General features: G+C 40.3%; 1 protein-coding gene across 1 annotated transcript in view; it reads right to left on the bottom strand.

Annotated features, from left to right (window-relative positions):
• Nucleotides 1–19,823, bottom strand: part of smyd3 (SET and MYND domain containing 3) — a 73,788-nt gene that overhangs the window by 7,488 nt on the left and 46,477 nt on the right. Inside the window, exons 6-10 of the mRNA XM_079340105.1 lie at nt 10,670–10,737; nt 5,614–5,716; nt 4,833–4,943; nt 1,801–1,888; nt 965–1,136 (exon numbers count right to left, since the gene is read on the bottom strand). Of these exons, the coding sequence (XP_079196231.1) occupies nt 965–1,136; nt 1,801–1,888; nt 4,833–4,943; nt 5,614–5,716; nt 10,670–10,737 (542 nt within the window). The remainder of the gene's footprint in view (nt 1–964; nt 1,137–1,800; nt 1,889–4,832; nt 4,944–5,613; nt 5,717–10,669; nt 10,738–19,823) is intronic.

Raw genomic sequence — 19,823 nt, 5'->3', positions numbered from 1 at the left:
GTCCTCTTTTTACCCGAGCGGCTGGTAGATAGCAGTACCAGAAAGCTGAACATGTAAAATTCTATATCATAAATGCTGCAGCTATTATTAGTTTTTGTAGTTTAACAGTAGTTTTTTTTATCACTAAATGGCATTCACTTGTTGGGTCATCAGCAGGCTCCCACGGTAAAGTAAAAGTGAGTCAGTGAGTATCTGAATTAGGTTTTTGCTTGTATTTCATTTGAGTTGATGTAATATGACATTCTCTGCTTGTTTGATTGTGTTTTTCTATTATAAAATTGCAATGCACTTAGGTATCTAGGCCCTGTTAAAAGATGAACTCTAAAATATCTGTTCCCCTCAGTCATGTCTACTCTAACTCTAAACTCAGCTGAGCTGTACTTACCTCCACAGGTATAACAGATTGTTTCAACAGTCTCTGAGTCTCTGCTTTCAGAGTTCATTCTCAAGTTCAAACTATAAAACAAGGACAAGATCTATACCACTCTATCTCCAGTGATCACATGAATACACCAAGTTTCCCCCTTTACATTTGAACCTTGCTTTGACATGACTGTTTCTCTGTACACTCTCTCAGACTGAGAGTCTCCAGCTTTACTTCAGAGTCTGAAAAATAGATGGATTTTTCTCCACATAACAAACCCATACTGTCTGGAATCGTTTTGATGATTATGAAGGCATCAACAAACAGAAGCCGCCCAAATCTCTGAAGCCAGAAATTTAAAGTAAAAATCGTCAATGGGAAAAAAAAAGTTATTCAAGTCAACCTCGGCTAAGGGAGTTGTACTCATGCACTCATGATAAGTTACTGTTGTCCTTTTCTTCACATTGCTGTGCAAACGAGAGTCAAGAAGGAAACTTCACTAAATCTGAGTACTTACCAGGTTTAAATAAAAGGCAGTAAAAGTTTGTTTTTTTGTCTTTCCTAGCTTGCCTGTTTGAGACACATGGAACACTGACTCACCTGTAACCTGGAAGTGTTGACTTGCCGTATGTCAAAGCCTTCTCCCAAAGCCCCAGCTGAATGGAAGCATCTAAAGCCATGTCTGTCAGTCTAAGCTTATACAGATTTTCATCCGGCACATCTTCAGCTGTTGATAATAGATGACTACAACTCTCCAGCAGTGCTTCACAATCTGGACGGTCGCTTAAGGAGAAGAACAACTCAGAAAACAAATCAGACTGGATGCCAAAATAAAATAACATTTTAAACTAATTTACTTCAACAACATAAAGACCATTTTGTATGTCTCGCTTTGATGTTTGTGAAATCAGGAGGTTCTTTCCCTTCATTAAAGTGATAAGATCAGTATACACGTATTCTTCTCCACATTTGCATTGAATCTAAATAAAATCTGGTCTTCACTTTTGACTACTGTAAAATGTTAGAGCAAACCTTTGGGCTCATCACTTCTGGACAAATCTGTTTTAGCACATAAAAGTATGATTCATGAATGTGGAGAGCGATGTCTTCAAATCTAGCAGACTGTCACTGAAACACATCTTCCTCGGCCTTGGATTCATTGTAGTCTAATAAATGTATTTACTGGCTTTAAATCAGAGCGTCAGTGGTTTCATGTAAAAGATATAACCTTACATAAACCACCTTACTGATGCAGGTGACTCATGCATTTGTGTGTCTGGATTTGAAAAACAGTCTACAAGGCCAAAAGCACGTCAGCCACCAAAAACTGAAAAGTGACACATTGGAGGGGAACAGATCTCTGCTTATTCAAGCTTCATCACACAGCACAGCAGATGGTGAAGGAAGCTGCAGTGGATTTTGGAGGTAAAGGATACTGGACTCTACTTTCAGTTTTTCCACTCCAGGAAGAGCCTCCTTCAGCAGTCGCCATCTTGCTTCTGCTCCAGACAGCATGAGTTTGTCCTGAGAAAGAGAGAGGAAAAACCTGAACATCCACATGATGTCCACACTGACTAAATACAGACACACACAGTCATGATATATAAACACATAAACATAAACACATAAAAAGAATGCAAGTCGAATACATCTTTAGTATCAAGAAGGTAATATTCCTGCTTGCACTTTTCATATCTCATAACAGCTGAATGACTTCAAACACTTTTTCTGGTCATACTCATCACAACACACACACACACACACACACACACACACACACACACACACACACACACACACACACACACACACACACACACACACACACACACACACACACACACACACACACACACACACACACACACACACACACACACACACACACACACACACACACACACACACACACACACACACACACACACACACACACACACACACACACACACACACACACACACACACACACACACACACACACACACACACACACACACACACACACACACACACACACACACACACACACACACACACACACACACACACACACACACACACACACACACACACACACACACACACACACACACACACACACACACACACACACACACACACACACACACACACACACACACACACACACACACACACACACACACACACACACACACACACACACACACACACACACACACACACACACACACACACACACACACACACACACACACACACACACACACACACACACACACACACACACACACACACACACACACACACACACACACACACACACACACACACACACACACACACACACACACACACACACACACACACACACACACACACACACACACACACACACACACACACACACACACACACACACACACACACACACACACACACACACACACACACACACACACACACACAGGGATGACATACAAACATCCTCTTCTGGGTTTGATTTCAACAGTCATCTGCTGCTATGACAACTTGGGTCACAACCCAGCAGCCTGCCATCATCAGCTGGAGATGAAAGAGACAGAGAGGGAACGATGGACGATGTGTATGTGGGAGCTGTAGTGTAGATAGAACAAAGGCAAGTTGAATAAAATAAATAGCATTGTCCCAAAGAGCAGGCTGAGCTCTTACCTCATCTTAAACCACACACATACACAAGTGCCGCTGTCGTGTTCAGGAGTAAGACCAAAGTGTCACATACAACATAGCGACACCAAAAACAAGAGGCAGAAGAGAAAGCTCAGAGAAAAGAAGAAGAGAAAGGCATGACAACTTGCAAGGAGAGAGAGACACTGAGTGCAAGTTTTTGATGGATTAAGATGGATGGAAAAGAAAACTGCAGCTGAAAGAGAAGATAATATTTCTCATTTTTCAGTAGGTGGTCAGAGATGGTCACAAAGGCAGAGAGGAAGAGAGGGAGTGAGAGAGAGAGGTGTGTGACGAAGTGAAGCGTGACAGAGTGACAGAGAGGAAGAGGAGGACAGCAGGAGATAATACAGAGATAAGGAGGAGAAATACACTGTTACACGTTATGCACAGATGCACTGTCTGAGACAACAGCAAGACGACAAAAGTGTGTGTGCGCTGTATGCACGTTTGTGTGTGTGATAGAGGGGGAAAAAAGGGTGTGCATGCATGTGTGTTTCAAAGGGCTGATCCTGAAAAAGACCTCAAGCAAGAACAGGTATAAAAATAAAAATGTAATTTCAATTGATTAAGTTGACAAAAGTACATGAATGTAAAGACGAGAAGAATCAGCAAACAGATCACCAGTCAGATTATTGAGAGAAATTTTATTTCATCTTAATTTGATTATATTTGGGACATTTCAGGGACTCCAATTTCAGCGCTTGACTACATGTACCAGAACACCTTTATTTTGGGAGAGCTACCTACTGTGGCGGCTTATGATTGAAAAGTACCACACAAAGACTAAATGGGTTTGCATGTGTGACTCGTTTGTCTCAACATTTCCAAAAGTCCAGACATGCTTATAGATTTATTACACCAAAGAGGAAGAAAAATATTTCTAACCAAAAGGTCCAAAAGATGATTAAATCAACGATGCATTTTTCAAACTCACTTACCCTCTTTGTCTAGTCTCACTCCACCCCACAGGTAAGAAAGTAAATCATACCCAATGATAATTACCAGAAATGATAAAAAAAAACCTGCATCAGGTGCAAAATATAACAAATAATCAACCGAGGTAAAAATACACACTCTGTTAGTACGGATTTTCATGGATTTGGTTTATCTTGGTAACTTTGTGAATGTATCATTTAAATCTGTCTGTAACCATATCTAGGTAAAATATCTTACAGCAGCAGAGTTTTATTGAGATTGAAGCCCACTAAGAAGGTTTGATAAGAATGAAATGCATGTCTGACATTTACAAGTCAAGATGATGTCTTCTTTCTAGCCTGATAGAGATGAACGTTTGATCTCAGCCAAAAAAAATCACAAAATAATCCACGGTCTGTTTTGCAATTTTATCATTAGACTTAGACAGCAGAGACAACCCTCACCCAACAGGCTCCTAGTCTACCTGCTCTTTCAACTCTATCCACTACAGAGACAGTGCAGGACCATCCATTTAAAGTTTGATACTATTGAGTTTCTTATTCCCACAATTAGCAGCTAGCTAATGTTTAAACTGTTGATAGTTCCCAAACACAATGATTAAAGGGATCTGATGAACAGCCGAAATGCAACAGACAAACATTGGTTACAGACGGAATTGAAATCTTATTTGCAGTCATTGACGAATCCAATTGTTGAACAAATGAACTGAGGAATCTCCATATTGCTTTAAAAGAATCATCTTGTGAGGATCATCATGAGTGTTTGAATGTCAGCATGCCATGAGAGAGTTTGTGTTTTCATGTTTGATCGTTGAAAGTAAAAGTGTCATCTTGTGTCTTACGTTGTCCTGAGAGTCACAGCGCTGACAGTGGCAGGTGAAATGGTACTGCTCCTCCAGCTGTTTCTGTCGATCTTCAGTCAACGACAACGTCTCGATGTAACTTATAGTGAGCTAAAAACACAGAAAACAGTTCAGATACATATGAATTATTTGTTCCGATTTATTCAAATCTGTTGTCCATTTGACCTTGCTCGACCTATACTCGAAACTATGTAAATCACTGCAGTAACATTCATGATTACGAATTTCAGTAGTGCACATCCTGAGCATGGTGGGAAGAAATATCCATGCGAGTCGAGTGTGGTTATATTTTTTTGTGGGTTTAATGTTCCAGATGGCGTTGACGCATCTCATTACAAATTGTCAGGAGAGATGGTGAAGAATGGAAAATAAGCAAAGAGTGCCAAGTGGAAGGTGGCCTCCTGCTCATGTTGGAGTGATTTTACACTTGGCATCAATTCTGAGCACCATAAAATCAACATTTAGTTCATTGAAACTCCATTAACATTTACTGTGGCTTAAAATAATAACAACCATAAAATTGTGTCGATGGAAAATATGGTTCTTAGCTTCAGATTATGGATTAATCAAAACAGCCCGAGGCAGAGTGTCCTCTGTCAATACAAGAGAATAAAAACACATTCAATAACAATTGCTCATAAAGAACGCAAACATAAAAGCAGAGGCAACAACACAGTCGATAAACTAGGAGTGATATTCCATGTTGTCCATCATGTGAAGATGCATTGTTAGTAGGTTTTTTTCTCTCTCTCGCTCATACCTCCTCTTCAGCGCTGATATCCTGAACCGCTCTGAGCTGCAGTCGCGTTCCCTCAAACACCATCACACAGTTTGGCCTACAGTCGTGGTTTAACAGAGATAAGCTGTGCAGAGAGCAAACAGGATGATGAGGAGCAGAAGGAAGAGAGAGGACAACAGTGCAGGGAGGAGAAATAGGGAGGTAAAAGATACAGAGAGGAGAAGAGATAGAGGAGAGCAGGAGGGAAGGGAAAATGAATGAGAGTAGAAAACATATCTGTGATTCAATGTTTACATTTGGCCCTCTACTAAACCATGTTGACTGGCATTTAAATGAAGGCTGCCCTGGTGGGTGGAATACTGGTCGTTATTGGGTGAGAAGAACCTGAGATTATTTAAATTCTGATGCTGATTTATAAAGCACATTCAAGAATAAGTGTATCACGCTTTTTTCTTTTTTTTTTTTTACTGTCAAGCAGAAGCAGAAAAACACAAAACAGAACAAAGAAAGACTCCAACAGCAAAACAGTAGCTAAAGAACCAACATATACTGTATGTATAATATACAGTACACATGACAAGTAATACCAACACACACACACACACACACACATATATACACACTAATAAGACCAATATTTTGTCAGGTGAGGACAATCAGGGCAATCACACAGGCAGGAAACACAAGGAACAAAGTACACAAGACTAGAACACGAGAGGACAAGTACAAAGTAAAACCCAACACTGACAACACCAAAACCAAATATACAAAATAAAACAGGAAACAATAAAGACTAGACTTAAAACACAAAACAGGAAATAAACTTTCAGGTAACACAGGGAAACACACTGAAGACTAAAATAAACACAAGACGATGAAACATTAAAGCACACAGGGGAAACAATCAACACAGGAGGGAAACCAGAGAGGCAGGGAACACAGTAACACTGGGAATAAATAAAACCGAACTCAAAACTCTGAAATATGACCTAAAAGAAACCAAACCATGACATGTTTAACTCAAATGTAATTAGAACCCAAGCAACAATATGAGCCTTCGTTGTTTATCAATGACAAACATTTCAAAGGAAGTAAAACTCTCTGATGCTCAGCTTGTTTTTAGGTTAGGATTAAAGACGTGTTTAGTATTTGTCAAAGGTTTTACCAGGAACTCACTGATCTGCAGAAAGCTCTTCTTCTCTGGAACTAACAACCTGGTATACAAAATCATTAGAGATAAAGCAGTGTTTCACCGTCGCTCTGTGTCAAGGCTTCAGAGCTGCCACGAACATTACAACATAGGGCTCACACCTTGGCTAGAATCCTTACTCAATGAAATGATGAAGAAGTTGACATGACTTCTGCATGACATGACATGTTTTGATTTTCAACCAATAGCAATATTATAGTGTGGTGCTGAATCAAACCAAAAGACCAAGTTTGGATTGAACGCAACAATTTAACATGACCGACAAAATCTACCAAACAGCACTCCTCATGATGTTAAATGCTCCCAATCGATCATACAACTGCAGTACTTAAAAGACAGAGAGGACATGATGAAGACAGAGACCAGCCTCATCTCGCTAACATACCAACTGCCAAGAGTCCGACTGTTTGTGGAATTTATAAATCACTCAGATCAACGTTGACTGAAATAATCAGTGACCATTTCTGAGAGAAAAAACACACGTAGAGTGACACATGTCCCTCCAGGCCTTTCTAGCCACCTATCACCCTGTTTAGTGTGACAGCTGTGGGAAACAAAAGTTGCTGTTTGGAGGTTAGATATCTTCTGGTACATGACTTTGCATAATCTGAACCATGCATACATACATTTATATTGAGCACTCAGATCAACCAAACTCTCAGTCAAAAAGTGAGACAAACACAAACACTGATAATTCCCTGCACAGTGTGACAATGAGAGGACTCTGCTTCTGTCATAACAAATGTCACTTTCTTTACAGACGCTCACAAAAATAGACAATACAAAGACAAGTACTCGTCTTCTGTCACAACAAACGCTTTGGATTATTACCCCCAAATTTCATAATAGACACAACTCCCACTGATCCACTGACGCACTGACAGAATGTGTCAGCATCGGACACATGACACCCAGAATGAATGTTTTTGAACAATTTGAATAAATACCCCCCCCCCCCCCCCCCCCCCCCCCCCAATGTATTGGTATTTCCTTATTTGGATGTACTTACAGAATGATGAGGCTTTTCAGACACTGTTATAAAACTGTTATTTCCATGTGTTTCCTACATCACCATTACACAAGGCATTTGATAGCCTACTACACAAAGAGAAGGGGCCACCCTAAAAAGTATTATATAATTGAGATGTATAAGAAAGGGTAGGCGTCATTTGAACTGTGTTGTGTGCTAACTGAGATATTTATATGATCATATCAAATTGGAGCTCACAAGTACTTATACACAGTAATTCTGTTATCTCAAAAAGGCTGCAAATTGCTTTTGTTCTTAAAGGGATACTTCACCCATTTGCATGAAGCTTTGTATCATTAGAAACATGGTAGCAGTGTTGAATGGTCGTGAATCCAACCTTCATTTTGCTCTGAGACGAGAAAAAGATGTTTTTCTTTGCCTGGAAGTTTTCTTCATGTGATGCAATATGACGCTTTTTGCATCAATTAATTCAACAATGCCAAAAGTACAGCATAGAAATGATCAGAATGGTCTCACTTCCTCTCAAAGCTGTTTTAATAAACTGAACATCATACTCCTCCTAAAGATAAGATTTATTGTAAGACTTTTGTCTTTACACATTGTATTTAATCATTGTTGAGTGTTTTACTCAGAAGGGCTGTCTTTGTACTTTGTAGTCCACACTTCAGAAATTGTATATTAAAAAAAAAAAAAAAAAGAATAAAAAGAAAAAAAAAAACCTAAATTAAAGAAGTTATGTCTGTAGTGACAATGTAGAGTTACAAAACAATTAAAAAAGGTGAATTGGCTCAATCAAAGCCTGTGCCTGATAAGCATATCTGAAAACTGTAATTGCTGTTAAGTTGTGGTAAGAAAAAAAAGAAAGATCCTCCTTGAACCTGTGAAATGTGCTGCTGTGACTGCACACATGGCTGAGAACAAATACTGAAGAGGTTTGTCTGTTTTTATGATGCCCTCCATTACTGCTGCTCTCCTTTATTATGTTCATAGAGACAAACAATGCAGGCAAGAGATGTGTGCAGTGTGTATGCAGTGTGTGTTCAGTGTGTGTACAGTGTGTGTGTGTGTGTCTGTGTGTGTGTAGCAGTGTGTTGAGCCTTTGTAAAACCATCAGTAACCCTCCTGGCTTTGTTCTACAGGGCAGAAGTTGTGGGCTGAATATCAACTAGAAAGCTAGAAATCAAGCCCTCTGAACGAAGCTTTTATCTGGTGGAGAGCAGCTCATTAGCATGCTAATTAGATTAATTAACTTAAGCACATCATACATTAACAGTGTCGGCTCACGCTCACTGAAACTAACTGTTGCTGCACATGGCAGGATGGGGAGAAAGAAACATCACACAGCTGTGACAATAGAGAAAGAGCAGCACCATTAGTTCAAACGTCTACAAAAGTGAAATACCTTCTTCTCTATACCGCTGTGTCCAGTGTCTTTCTCTGTACACAGGAGACTAGTTTTGTGTGTTTTGTTGTGATACCTAGTATAGGATTATGGTGAGAGAAGGAAAATACCTCTGATACAGCCAGAAGCAAAAGTAATAAAGCTGGACATTAAAGGTTTATGTATCCTTTTATTGATAGAGAAAGGCTGCTGGATGACAAGTGTATTCCATAATAATTGAAGTCTATCAACATTATTATGTAAGAGAAGGAGATTTTTGCAGCCATTCAGAGTTAAATAATACTCTTTGGCCTGCTAACCCCCAGCGTCTTTTCCTGTGTGGCCCACAAGGTGAATATCACCAGGCTCATACATACCGTGTTATATTTTAGTCTGAAAAGGTTGTCTTAGTCTGACATGTCTCAAGGTATAACATAAGGAAGATTAGAACCAGTGAACAAAGGTCTGTGTTATCAATCCAGCTTTAATCATTTCGGTACTGATAGAGAGTCTAACAGTCAAAATGTAACATTAATATCAATAAGCCAATTAGCAGAGACTTAGAGGTAGACAGCGACACACAGACGAGGAGGAGCTCAGTCAGAGATGGAGAGGAGAGAGAGCAGAAAAATGAACACAGAGTGTCTGGGTGAGCAGAGGTGTAGCCTCAACAGAGTAATCCCCTCTCTTCAGCAAACCCTGTGGTTGCTAGGCAACCCAAAATATGAATAGGCAGGGGACCATCCTGTGAACAGGCCCATCATTTATGGATGAGTTATAACAGAAATCGCACACACGCAAACTGACACACATGGTTTGGCTGCGCTCTGGTCAAGCCACTGTGACCATCTGACATCTCAACAGCGGCCAGATAAACTGGCAGAGATACCTGCAGAGTGTGTGTGTGTGTGTGTGTGTGTGTGTGTGTGTGTGTGTGTGAGCCTGTGTAGCAACTCTAACAACATGTTCAACAACAGGCCAAATCCCAGCCTATTCACCCAGACTCAATGCCAGGATTACAGTGCATACTTCCTCCCTGTGTGTATGTGTGTGTGTGTGTGTGTGTGTGTGTGTGTGTGTGTGTGTGTGTGTGTGTGTTTAACACTCACATACCACACCAGAATCTACAATTATTTGGACTCAAACCTTGTATTTCCCCATACTCTCGTCCCTCTCTCCACTCCCCCAACATTATAATATTCTGTCAACACTCGTTTTCAAGTTTTCCTCTCACGATAAAAAAGAGAAAAAAAATCACTTATTTTCTTCCTCCCTGCTTGCACTTCAAAGAGCTATCAGGACCATAAAGAGGGGAGTGTGGAGGGGTAAGCAGGTGAAGGGTGGGCGGAGTTGGTTGGAGATAAAGCAGGTATCTCAGGAGCTACATTTAAATTATTCAAATTGTGTTGCAACTGAAAGAGTGACTTTAATTGAATTTAATGATTCTCTTAGGATGAGTGTGGTTGACATAATAGACTGTGTGTGTGCGTGCTACCTCGGATACAGCCCGACTCCAATCTCCTGCAGCTCTCCGTCACTGACAGTAAAACAATTACATGTCACCTAATGGTGAGAGAGGAGAAAAGATGGGAGACAAAAGAGGGGGATTATTTGTTAAATTGCTTCAAGGAACCAACAATACTTTTATTATATGTTCTGAAGAACTTTACACATTTTTGACACCAGGGAGTCTTCTCCGGCACTGCCGCTGAAACATGGCATGCTTTAAGATACAAAGAATTAGATTGTGTGAAATTACCACCTGCTTGTTTTTTTGAGCCAGGCACAAACATAACTGTTATGTTTTCATCAACAGAGGGGACAAATGTTTTTTTCAGCAGTTATCATGTAAAGTGGTTCTAGAGCAAGGGAAGTGTTTTTGTTCACCCAATTGCTAAAAATGAGAGCAAGGTGATTGAAAAGTAAAGACAGATGGAAGAAAAGAACTACTTTCAAACAGACAGTAAAAACACAGATGACGCTAATATGAAAGTCATTTTCCACCTTTCAAGTAATAAACAAATAAAAGATGAACAACAGGTAAAAGCAGAGAAACACAGGAGGGGGGAGAAAAGGTAATGAAAAGGGATGGACTATTTCAACACTGAACACAGAAAAAAACATCACATGTAAGCAACATTTTGAGGCACAATTCAAATACGACAGTGAAGCTAACGGCTCTTCAGATAAGACAGTGAAAGGATACCTTATGATACCCCACATGAAGGTTCATCATCAAATCGAAGAGTTTGGCCATTTAGAAAAAGCTGTTCCCATAGTGATATTGTACTAACGATGATAAGGCCTTTAGAAACTGGTGTCAAGGAGCAGTCTGAGACATTCAGCCTTCACGAATGACAGCAAGTTATTTTGGTAAGTTCAAGCTGTGTTAAGAAATCAAACTATTGGGTTTGATATTTATCAGGTGTTGATTATTGTCATTCAACACATAACAATTTATTTTGCTATATTATGATCACCACAGGATGAAATACACACGTTTGACTGTAGTGACTTGTGACAGATAGAGTCCCCTTGTCTTCTGCATGTTTCATCCTGAAACTCAGAGTAGAGCAGGCTCTCACACACTCACTGACCAAACAGCATACCCTCACCCTCGTGTCAGAGGCCATGCCATGTTCTGTAATCTCTTGACTCTGTGTTACTGGAACACCTCCACTACAAAGGATCTGTCTGGATGTATTTAAACTGGCAACTTGCTTGTCTTAATGGTAGGGTAGATCATTTCCTCCAGATACACTTTTTAAGTTTTGGGTTGAAATTGTCTTTATGTCCTGACAGTAGGATCTTATGTGCTCTGAAAAAGGAACAAAGAAAATCTGTCATCTGTAGCAGCTTTAAGCCTGTAAAACTTCAACGAATGTCGGATGAAGGTTCGTTTTTCATAAACCAATGAAGTCTCTCTACTCCATGCATGCACAAGCCCACACTTAAAGCATGAGCTGAGATCCACTTCTGGACCAGTGGCGCAAGTGCATATAAGTGAGGGGCGGGGCTTTTGAGGAAGCACAGAGGGGATGGGGTGAATACACAGAACAGCTACTTACAAAATCATGCTGGTTTTCAAAAATGACCAACCCTGCCTTTAAGTCCAAATTGATTAGATGAAGGTGCGGCTGTACATACTGAAACTCCCTACAGTGTTTATTTTTTTAAGATTTTATTTTTGGCCTTTTGCCTTTATTATAGAGGAAGGTGGATGGAGGCGGAGATCAGGGAGGGGGGGTGGGGAGAGGCGTGCGGGGAGGGGAGCCACAGGCCGGACGCGAGCCCGGGCTGCCCGCGTGTGGACTGAGCCTCAATGCATGGGGACGCACGCACTGCCGCTGCGCCACCAGCACGCCCCCCTACAGTGTTTTTGAAAATCTCCACTTATTGCAGTTCTGTTAAAGCTCACTTAATAAACATAAAAAACTATTTTTTATTTCTGACATAATAATGGGGGCCTTCTTATGTTGTTGGAATGATTTTATAAGAAAGAGCCCTATCAGGAGAAGCTCAACACACCTGAAATACCACACAGATCTAGTTATGACCTTCAAAACTACTGAACAGAGCGACTTATAGAATAATCTGCACATATATGAGTTGACGATCGTATCACAGGCTTGTTTCAGGGGTTGAAAGGGGGGGGGGTCCTACTGTGTGAATATGCATCTATATGTGCGCCCACTTTTGATAAATACCACAACATAGTTCAGTTATAGGATAGGATATAATAGGATATATCTTTATTGATCCCCAATGGGGAAATTCGGGCGTTACAGCAGCAGCAGTGCAGAATCAAAAGCAAAAAGTCAAAAATCGAATAAAGTAATAACATAAACATAAATACAATCCAGGTAGTAAGGGGGGGATATATACAGAGGACTATAGTGTGGTGGACTCAGCAGGACAATGAAAAACACAGTAATAATACTATCTGTACTTTCTGTAAGCAAAGAAAGATCAAATAAAATCATGATGTGAATCTCAGGTCACATAGCCCACCACTACTGAGAGAGAGTTTTTTGATCTTTAAAACCGGCTTTTGATAGAATGTGTCATACTTAACAATGGCTACAACAACCATCACTCCGACGCCAGGAACTTATTCATCTAAGTTAGGAGAGTTTTTGTGAATACGAAGCGTTTTTGCACCATCACTGTAAGCATGTTAGCTTCGTGTTTGCATGCTAAACTGGCAGTAAGCTGAGAAGTTAATAAAGCTCAGAAAGCACCTGCATGTCTCCATTATCACTGTGTGCATGTGAACTCTGTTATGTTTGCATTGAGCGGTTGAGTGTTGTGGAAGTGGCCCAGATAAAGCTTAAGACTCCTCGATGTCATAATGTTTGCATATTAAATCAAGTTTGTATACCTCCTGGAGTATTTTATAAAATATCCTAAATACACAATAGCTAAGCCAAACATGCTTGTTTAAGAAATTAAACCAAACAATCAAATATGATCTCATTACACTGATCAAATCGACAGTGAGACAAAGAATTGTTCCCCTCAGTCTACAAGGCACAACTAAGACTTCTGCTCAATTCAGGCTTAGAGGATATCTAAATATTGGAAATGCTTCAACACTTGTGCACAAACCTCCCACAATGCATCAGGGTGGTCTGCAAGATTCAAAGGACACAATTTATGAACAAGCTCATGAGAGATGTAGACTTCTCGGAGACAGAGGAGAGAATTCAAACAGGGGGGCGGAGCTGGAACAGAGAATAAAGACAAAGTTGTTTAAAAAGAGAGAGAGGATGAAGGGAAGACCGAGGTAAACAATAAAACATGAAAACATCCACAAAGGAGTGAATGAAAACACTAAAGAGTCTTAGATGTGTCCAATACACATCATGTGCTGGAAAACAAGTGTGTGTGCTCATCTACAGCTCGTTGTTTTTGTATGAATGTATAAACTGATGTGTTGGCCACACACACACACACACACACACACACACACACACACACACACACACACACACACACACACACACACACACACACACACACACACACACACACACACACACACACACACACACACACACACACACACACACACACTCTTCATTGTTATTCAGTTGCAGTCACAGACATCCATCATCTCTGCCATCAACCATGCATTAAAAGGGGGGTGGAATCTAATAATATAGTTATATGTCATATGAGAATTACAACACATGATGAAATAACATCTAAGCGCCTTTAGGTTAACTTAATGAAGTGGTTATCACAAACAGTAATGACAGACGGAGGGCAAGGATGAGTGCAAGACCTACATTTCAATATTTTGAATACCAACGATAGAAATAGACAACACGCTACTCGGCTTTACGTTGTATGTTGCATAGATTTGCAACGTCTTTGGTCACACACACTTTGCTTGCACCGCCATCACATGCACGATAACCTAGTGTCAACACATTTTCACTGAACCAAAGAAGAAACAAAGCAAAGACAACCACAACCAGAACTTGTGCTTGTTTTTTCTTTTCTTTTGTATCTTCCTCATCGTACACTCATCTCCTGTAAAAAAGGGTTTTTGACTCCCCTGTGGTTTTCTCCTCATGAGAAACAGGCAGCTTTGGATGCTGACAGCGGGGATGAGGAGAGGGCTGTGCAGACAGAAAAGAAAGGATGGTTTGAAAAGAGAGAGAGAGAGAGAGAGAGAGGGAACACATTTAAACAAACAGTGGTAGTGCACTCAGCTGAGCAAAGATCTGTCTGTGTCACACACTCACAAAAACTCACACACTCACAAAAACTCACACACTCACAAAGTTTCTCTCTCTCAGGGGAAGGGAATCAATCTAGCAGAACATCCACATCTGCAGAGCCGACCAGTGGACGCCCTCTGCATCCCAAATAACCACATAAACATGCACTGACTGTATGTGTGCAGCTCTCCCTGTTTTACACAGAACTTATTCTTTTGAATCACTTTCTCTTTGTGGTCTCCTTCAGCTTCCTCGCCTCTTTCCCCTGCCTCCCTGCCTCTTTACCTTCCTATTGTCCATCTTCCTTTCAGAAAGGAAATAAAACACTCCATCAGAGTCTTTGTACTGGCCAAGCTCACAAAGGCAAACTTCCAATACGTTTCATTAATGAAACTGAAAATCGTCAAAATGTCTGAATATCTTAAATACTATAATTATTCATGTCATGTTTGTTGAGCCCTTATCTATCAACAAGAGGTAACACAGGGTGATTGAGCCTATTGCCCTTTCATTTGCTGAAATATCAGAGAACTAGTACAGGATTTTAAGGAGACAGTTCACAGCTGGTGACATGAAGAAGCAGTGGCTGGACGGAAAGAAGAAACAAAGTCTCTTTTCAACTCACTTGTATGTGACACTGCATCTGGATTTATTCTAGTTTCTAGGGCTATGTTTGTCTTCTAATACATCCATGGAAAAATGAGGATCACTAGAAATGAAAATAAATAAAACCTGGATGACGACAAGAGGCTGACCCTTTACCAGAGGCAATGTTTGACTCTTTGGGAAGTCACTCCTACAAGAACCTTTGGTACGTTGTCCGCCTTTGTTGATGGTGTTTAGACCTGCGCTAAAACAAAGAGTGACATCATCAGTAAGGCCCAGTAGGCTTACACAAAGACCCACCAAGGAACCAGAGTTGGAAATCAGCAGGGGCAATAAACTCTCTGTGCAGCACATCAGTATCATGCTTTTTATTGAAACTGTGGAATGAATGGATTATTTTGAGAACAAGTTACTACTTAGACACGACACATTGTTTGGGTCCTTTAAACCGTCCATAAAATACTTTCACTGAACTGTATCTAATCTGTTAATCTATCAAATCTTATTGTGGAAAATTAAATAATTTGGCTCTGTGCTTCAGAGATGACATTCATTTGAGGAAAACAGATAACATTATGTCACAGCTGGACTACCAAATTATTCGCCTGTAATGGTGATGGCTGTTTGATTTCTGTAGAGTCTCCTACAGTTTACTAGTTTATTTATAACTAGCTCATTAATGTAGAGAGTCCCCCTCAGCCGCTCCACACAAGGTCACACTCTGTGCTGAAGTGGACTTGAGGAGGGAGATTGTTAACACAGTTAGACAGGGATAATGTCCCCCATACCTCACTGAGGGAAAATGTGTTCCATAAAATTTAATCCAAAAAACGTTCCAGTAAATAATACATTAGAAATAGATAGAATCAGGTTCTCAGCAAGGATTATGGGCCAGATACGATTCACCTGCTGCTGTCCCACTGAGGAGAATTCGACAATTACTGCATCAACAAAAGAAAACAAAGTCTGTTTTTTGTCTGGAAGAGTTTGCTTCAAAACGGCAAAGATAATGTCAGTCCCCACATCCATTCATTTTTTTGCTCATTTATTTTGCTGCCTGTCACACACAATATTTCTGCTGATTAGATTTGGATGAAACTTGTGGAAATGATAAATGTGAGATAGAAAAACCGAGGCAGAGACAGGCACAGAGTGAAGGCTGTGGTGAGCAGCCTGTGATGTGGAAAATGAAAAAATGAGATCAAAAACGCCCAGTCTCCAAAATGTCATACTCTGTGTGTGTGTGTGTGTGTGTGTGTGTGTGTGTGTGTGTGTGTGTGTGTGTGTGTGTGTGTGTGTGTGTGTGTGTGTAGGGGGGGCGTGAAAACATTTGGACTTCCTCCTGTCAGTTCCAGAAGTACTGTGAAAAATGTAAAGGCTTACAAACAAAACAAAGATAATATTTAAAATGATAAAATGTCTAGTAAAATATAGAATTACAGATTGTTAGTCTGCTGATTTGTCCCTTTTTTCTGCAGTGTGAAATTGAAATGTCATTGCTTCTTTTAATAAAAACACATCTTCCGAACACCCGGAAAATTAGAAAAAACTGCAGCTTAATACAAAACTCTAAAAGAATATATTTTTTTCAATTGTCAACAATCGGTCCATTTGAAAACGTCAACACAACAGAGCAGAAAACCCCTGTGTGCTTCACTCAGGGACGGATCAACAGCATATTTCGTTGTGTAATTCGGATGATTTCTTGAAACTAATTGTCTTTATCAATACAAATATGACCAGATGGATATGAAGTAAACAAGCCCATATTGTACTCTGCTCGTACCTCCATTGTTCTTTACTCGTATCCCAACAACAAAGATGTGGTAAAAACTAAGAGTATATCCTTCACCTCTGACAAACAGGATGAGAAAAACTGTAACATGTTTAAAAAAAACTAACCTGAGTTAGTCCTCACAGAAAGCTCTGCACCGTGCTTGTGCTAATACGAAATAGGCAGGGGGGGGGGGTATCGAAATGATTTCTGTGACATTTTAGAAACATATACAGGCGGCACATCTCTAAGTGGAGGGATGGGAGTTTGTGACTGCAGGGAGCAGGGGGGTCCTGTCATCTCGTACCAGAGGCTTTGGATTGCTTTGCTTTGCTTTGTCCTGTGACACCGGTTGGAAACAGCTTGTGATTGGATGGTTTATGTCTTTAATGTTGCTGGAATTGGTTCAATTACTGTCAATCTGGTAAAAACTACAAAGGCCATCCGACACAATCAAAGGCCTCATCTGCATTCGTGTGTGTGTGCCATGTGTGCACTGTGCTTTGATAAAGTATTAATGACCTAATCGTGGCCTTTCATCTCTCTACAGACAGGCAGACAAACATAGACAGAATATCTGTGGCAATATGAGGAAAAAATTGGGGTTCAACATTATATAGTCACACTCGCACAAGCACGCACGCACACGTGAAAAGCTCTTGGTAACACAATGAGTGTCTTTCAGTGTGTGTATGTCAATATTCTCCCCATTTCTAATTGGGCCATATTTCCAAAATGTCACATGCTCACATTTAATCTGAAAGTGGCAGAAAAAAGTTAAGACTTTTTTTTAATCAACAAAGAACACCTGGGGAACATATCAAATCTCCCTGAACTGTACAGTATTTTAGCATCTTTGAGCGCATTGCTTTTGTTTTCTGGCCTGGCACTTTGCTTTTTTTTCTTTTTCTTTTAACTGCTCTTATCACTGTAGTTTTCAGCCATATCTTGAATCAGTTTTCAGTGTAGTAGTTTAAAATAGCCAGTGTTCATTACAAGACCTGGCCAGCAATGAACAGAAGGAAGACAACGTAAGCCACATTTGGGAGCGTTTAAAAGCATGTCGTGACCCCTAGATGTTGGAGGAGACCAAAACAAAGTTGAAACCAGAGAGAATTTGGACCTACAACCTCCAACCACCCTCAACAAGACAGTTGACTCCTACTAAATCCTAGTTTTGAAGCAAATGCTCACGATTTGTATAAAGGGTCTGTCTGTCTGTCTGTCTGTCTGTCTGTCTGTCTGTCTGTCTGTCTGTCTGTGTCTAAATGTATGTGTGTGTCTTGATGTAATAGTGGATGATGATGAGTTTGGATATAGTTATTATTGCTGGTGTAAAGAATAGTGCCACCTGTTTTCACAAAGATCCCAGTTTGTCATTTTCCTCTGACAGGAAGAACAGTTCCCTCTCTGTCTGTGTGAATCAGATTATGTAAACGTGCAAGCACAATGGAGAGCATAATAAAGATATGAAAAGTTGTTTCATGCACCAACCTCATTTTGAAAATGCTAAAGGTCTGCATTACCACTGATTTAAAAGAATCAACCACATTAGGGACTTGACAAAAGTGTTTGTTTAAACAGTAAACGTCAGAGACTTGTGCAGATAACTGAATATATATGCATTAAATACATTTATTTTAAACATTCTTAGCACATATTTTATAACTCCATTTCTCTGTCATATGAACCTAACGCTGCATGAATCTCTGTGTTGCCAGCAGGGAGACATGACCTCCTCGTGTTGTGGATGAACTTGATGCTGCTGGACTCACTGAGCTCATCATGTAGTCACCTTCTCCACCTTTAACCAGACCGAGGTTCATAGTGCAGTCAGTGCACACTGGTTTGTCTGCTTGACTATATCACTATAGTGACTATTCACAGAATAGTCAGTTTGGACATTGAACTACAAGGCTCTTTTTTGTCCGGCTCCTGACATAGAATGTAATTGTTCCCATGCAAATAATGATCACAAACGTTCCTAGTTTACATTTGGCTAGTTCTCTCTCTCTCTCTCTCTCTCTCTCTCTCTCTCTCTCTCTCTCTCTCTCCAGTCTCTTCTCCAGTCTCTTCTCCAGTCCATTCTAAGAAAGCTGCATGATGTCGCAGGGAAGACTACCTTCTCATTTTGCATTCTATGATGAGGAAGCCTTTAAATTCAGCAAAATGTGTAAATCCCAAAAAATCTTCAATCTCTTCTGAAACAAACAAAAAACAAATATAGAAGTGGAAGAAGGAGAGTAGAAGGAATTCAGGCAATAAAGAAATGACGTATGTATCATTCATGTTTATGCTTTAATGGTCTGATGGCGCTTTATTTTTTTTCCTCTAAGATGTTTTGGCTCAAACAAACACAAAAAAACAGAGACCCCCTGAGCATGTTTCTGTTCAAACAAGTGTGAAACAGCCGAACCAGCTCAGGAGGGGATAGAAGAGAGAGAGAGGGGAATATGGGATTAGTAAAGCAGTGGAGGAGGAGGGGATGGGAGGTGAGGAGAGACAGAGATAAGACTGGAGAGACAGGTGGGAGGACAGAG

The sequence above is a fragment of the Symphodus melops genome (genome assembly GCF_947650265.1).
Source record: "Symphodus melops genome assembly, chromosome: 3".
In the NCBI taxonomy this organism is placed as follows: Eukaryota; Metazoa; Chordata; class Actinopteri; order Labriformes; family Labridae; genus Symphodus; species Symphodus melops.
Note: the sequence above shows the minus strand (reverse complement) of the source record. Positions and strands in the feature narration are given on the sequence as shown.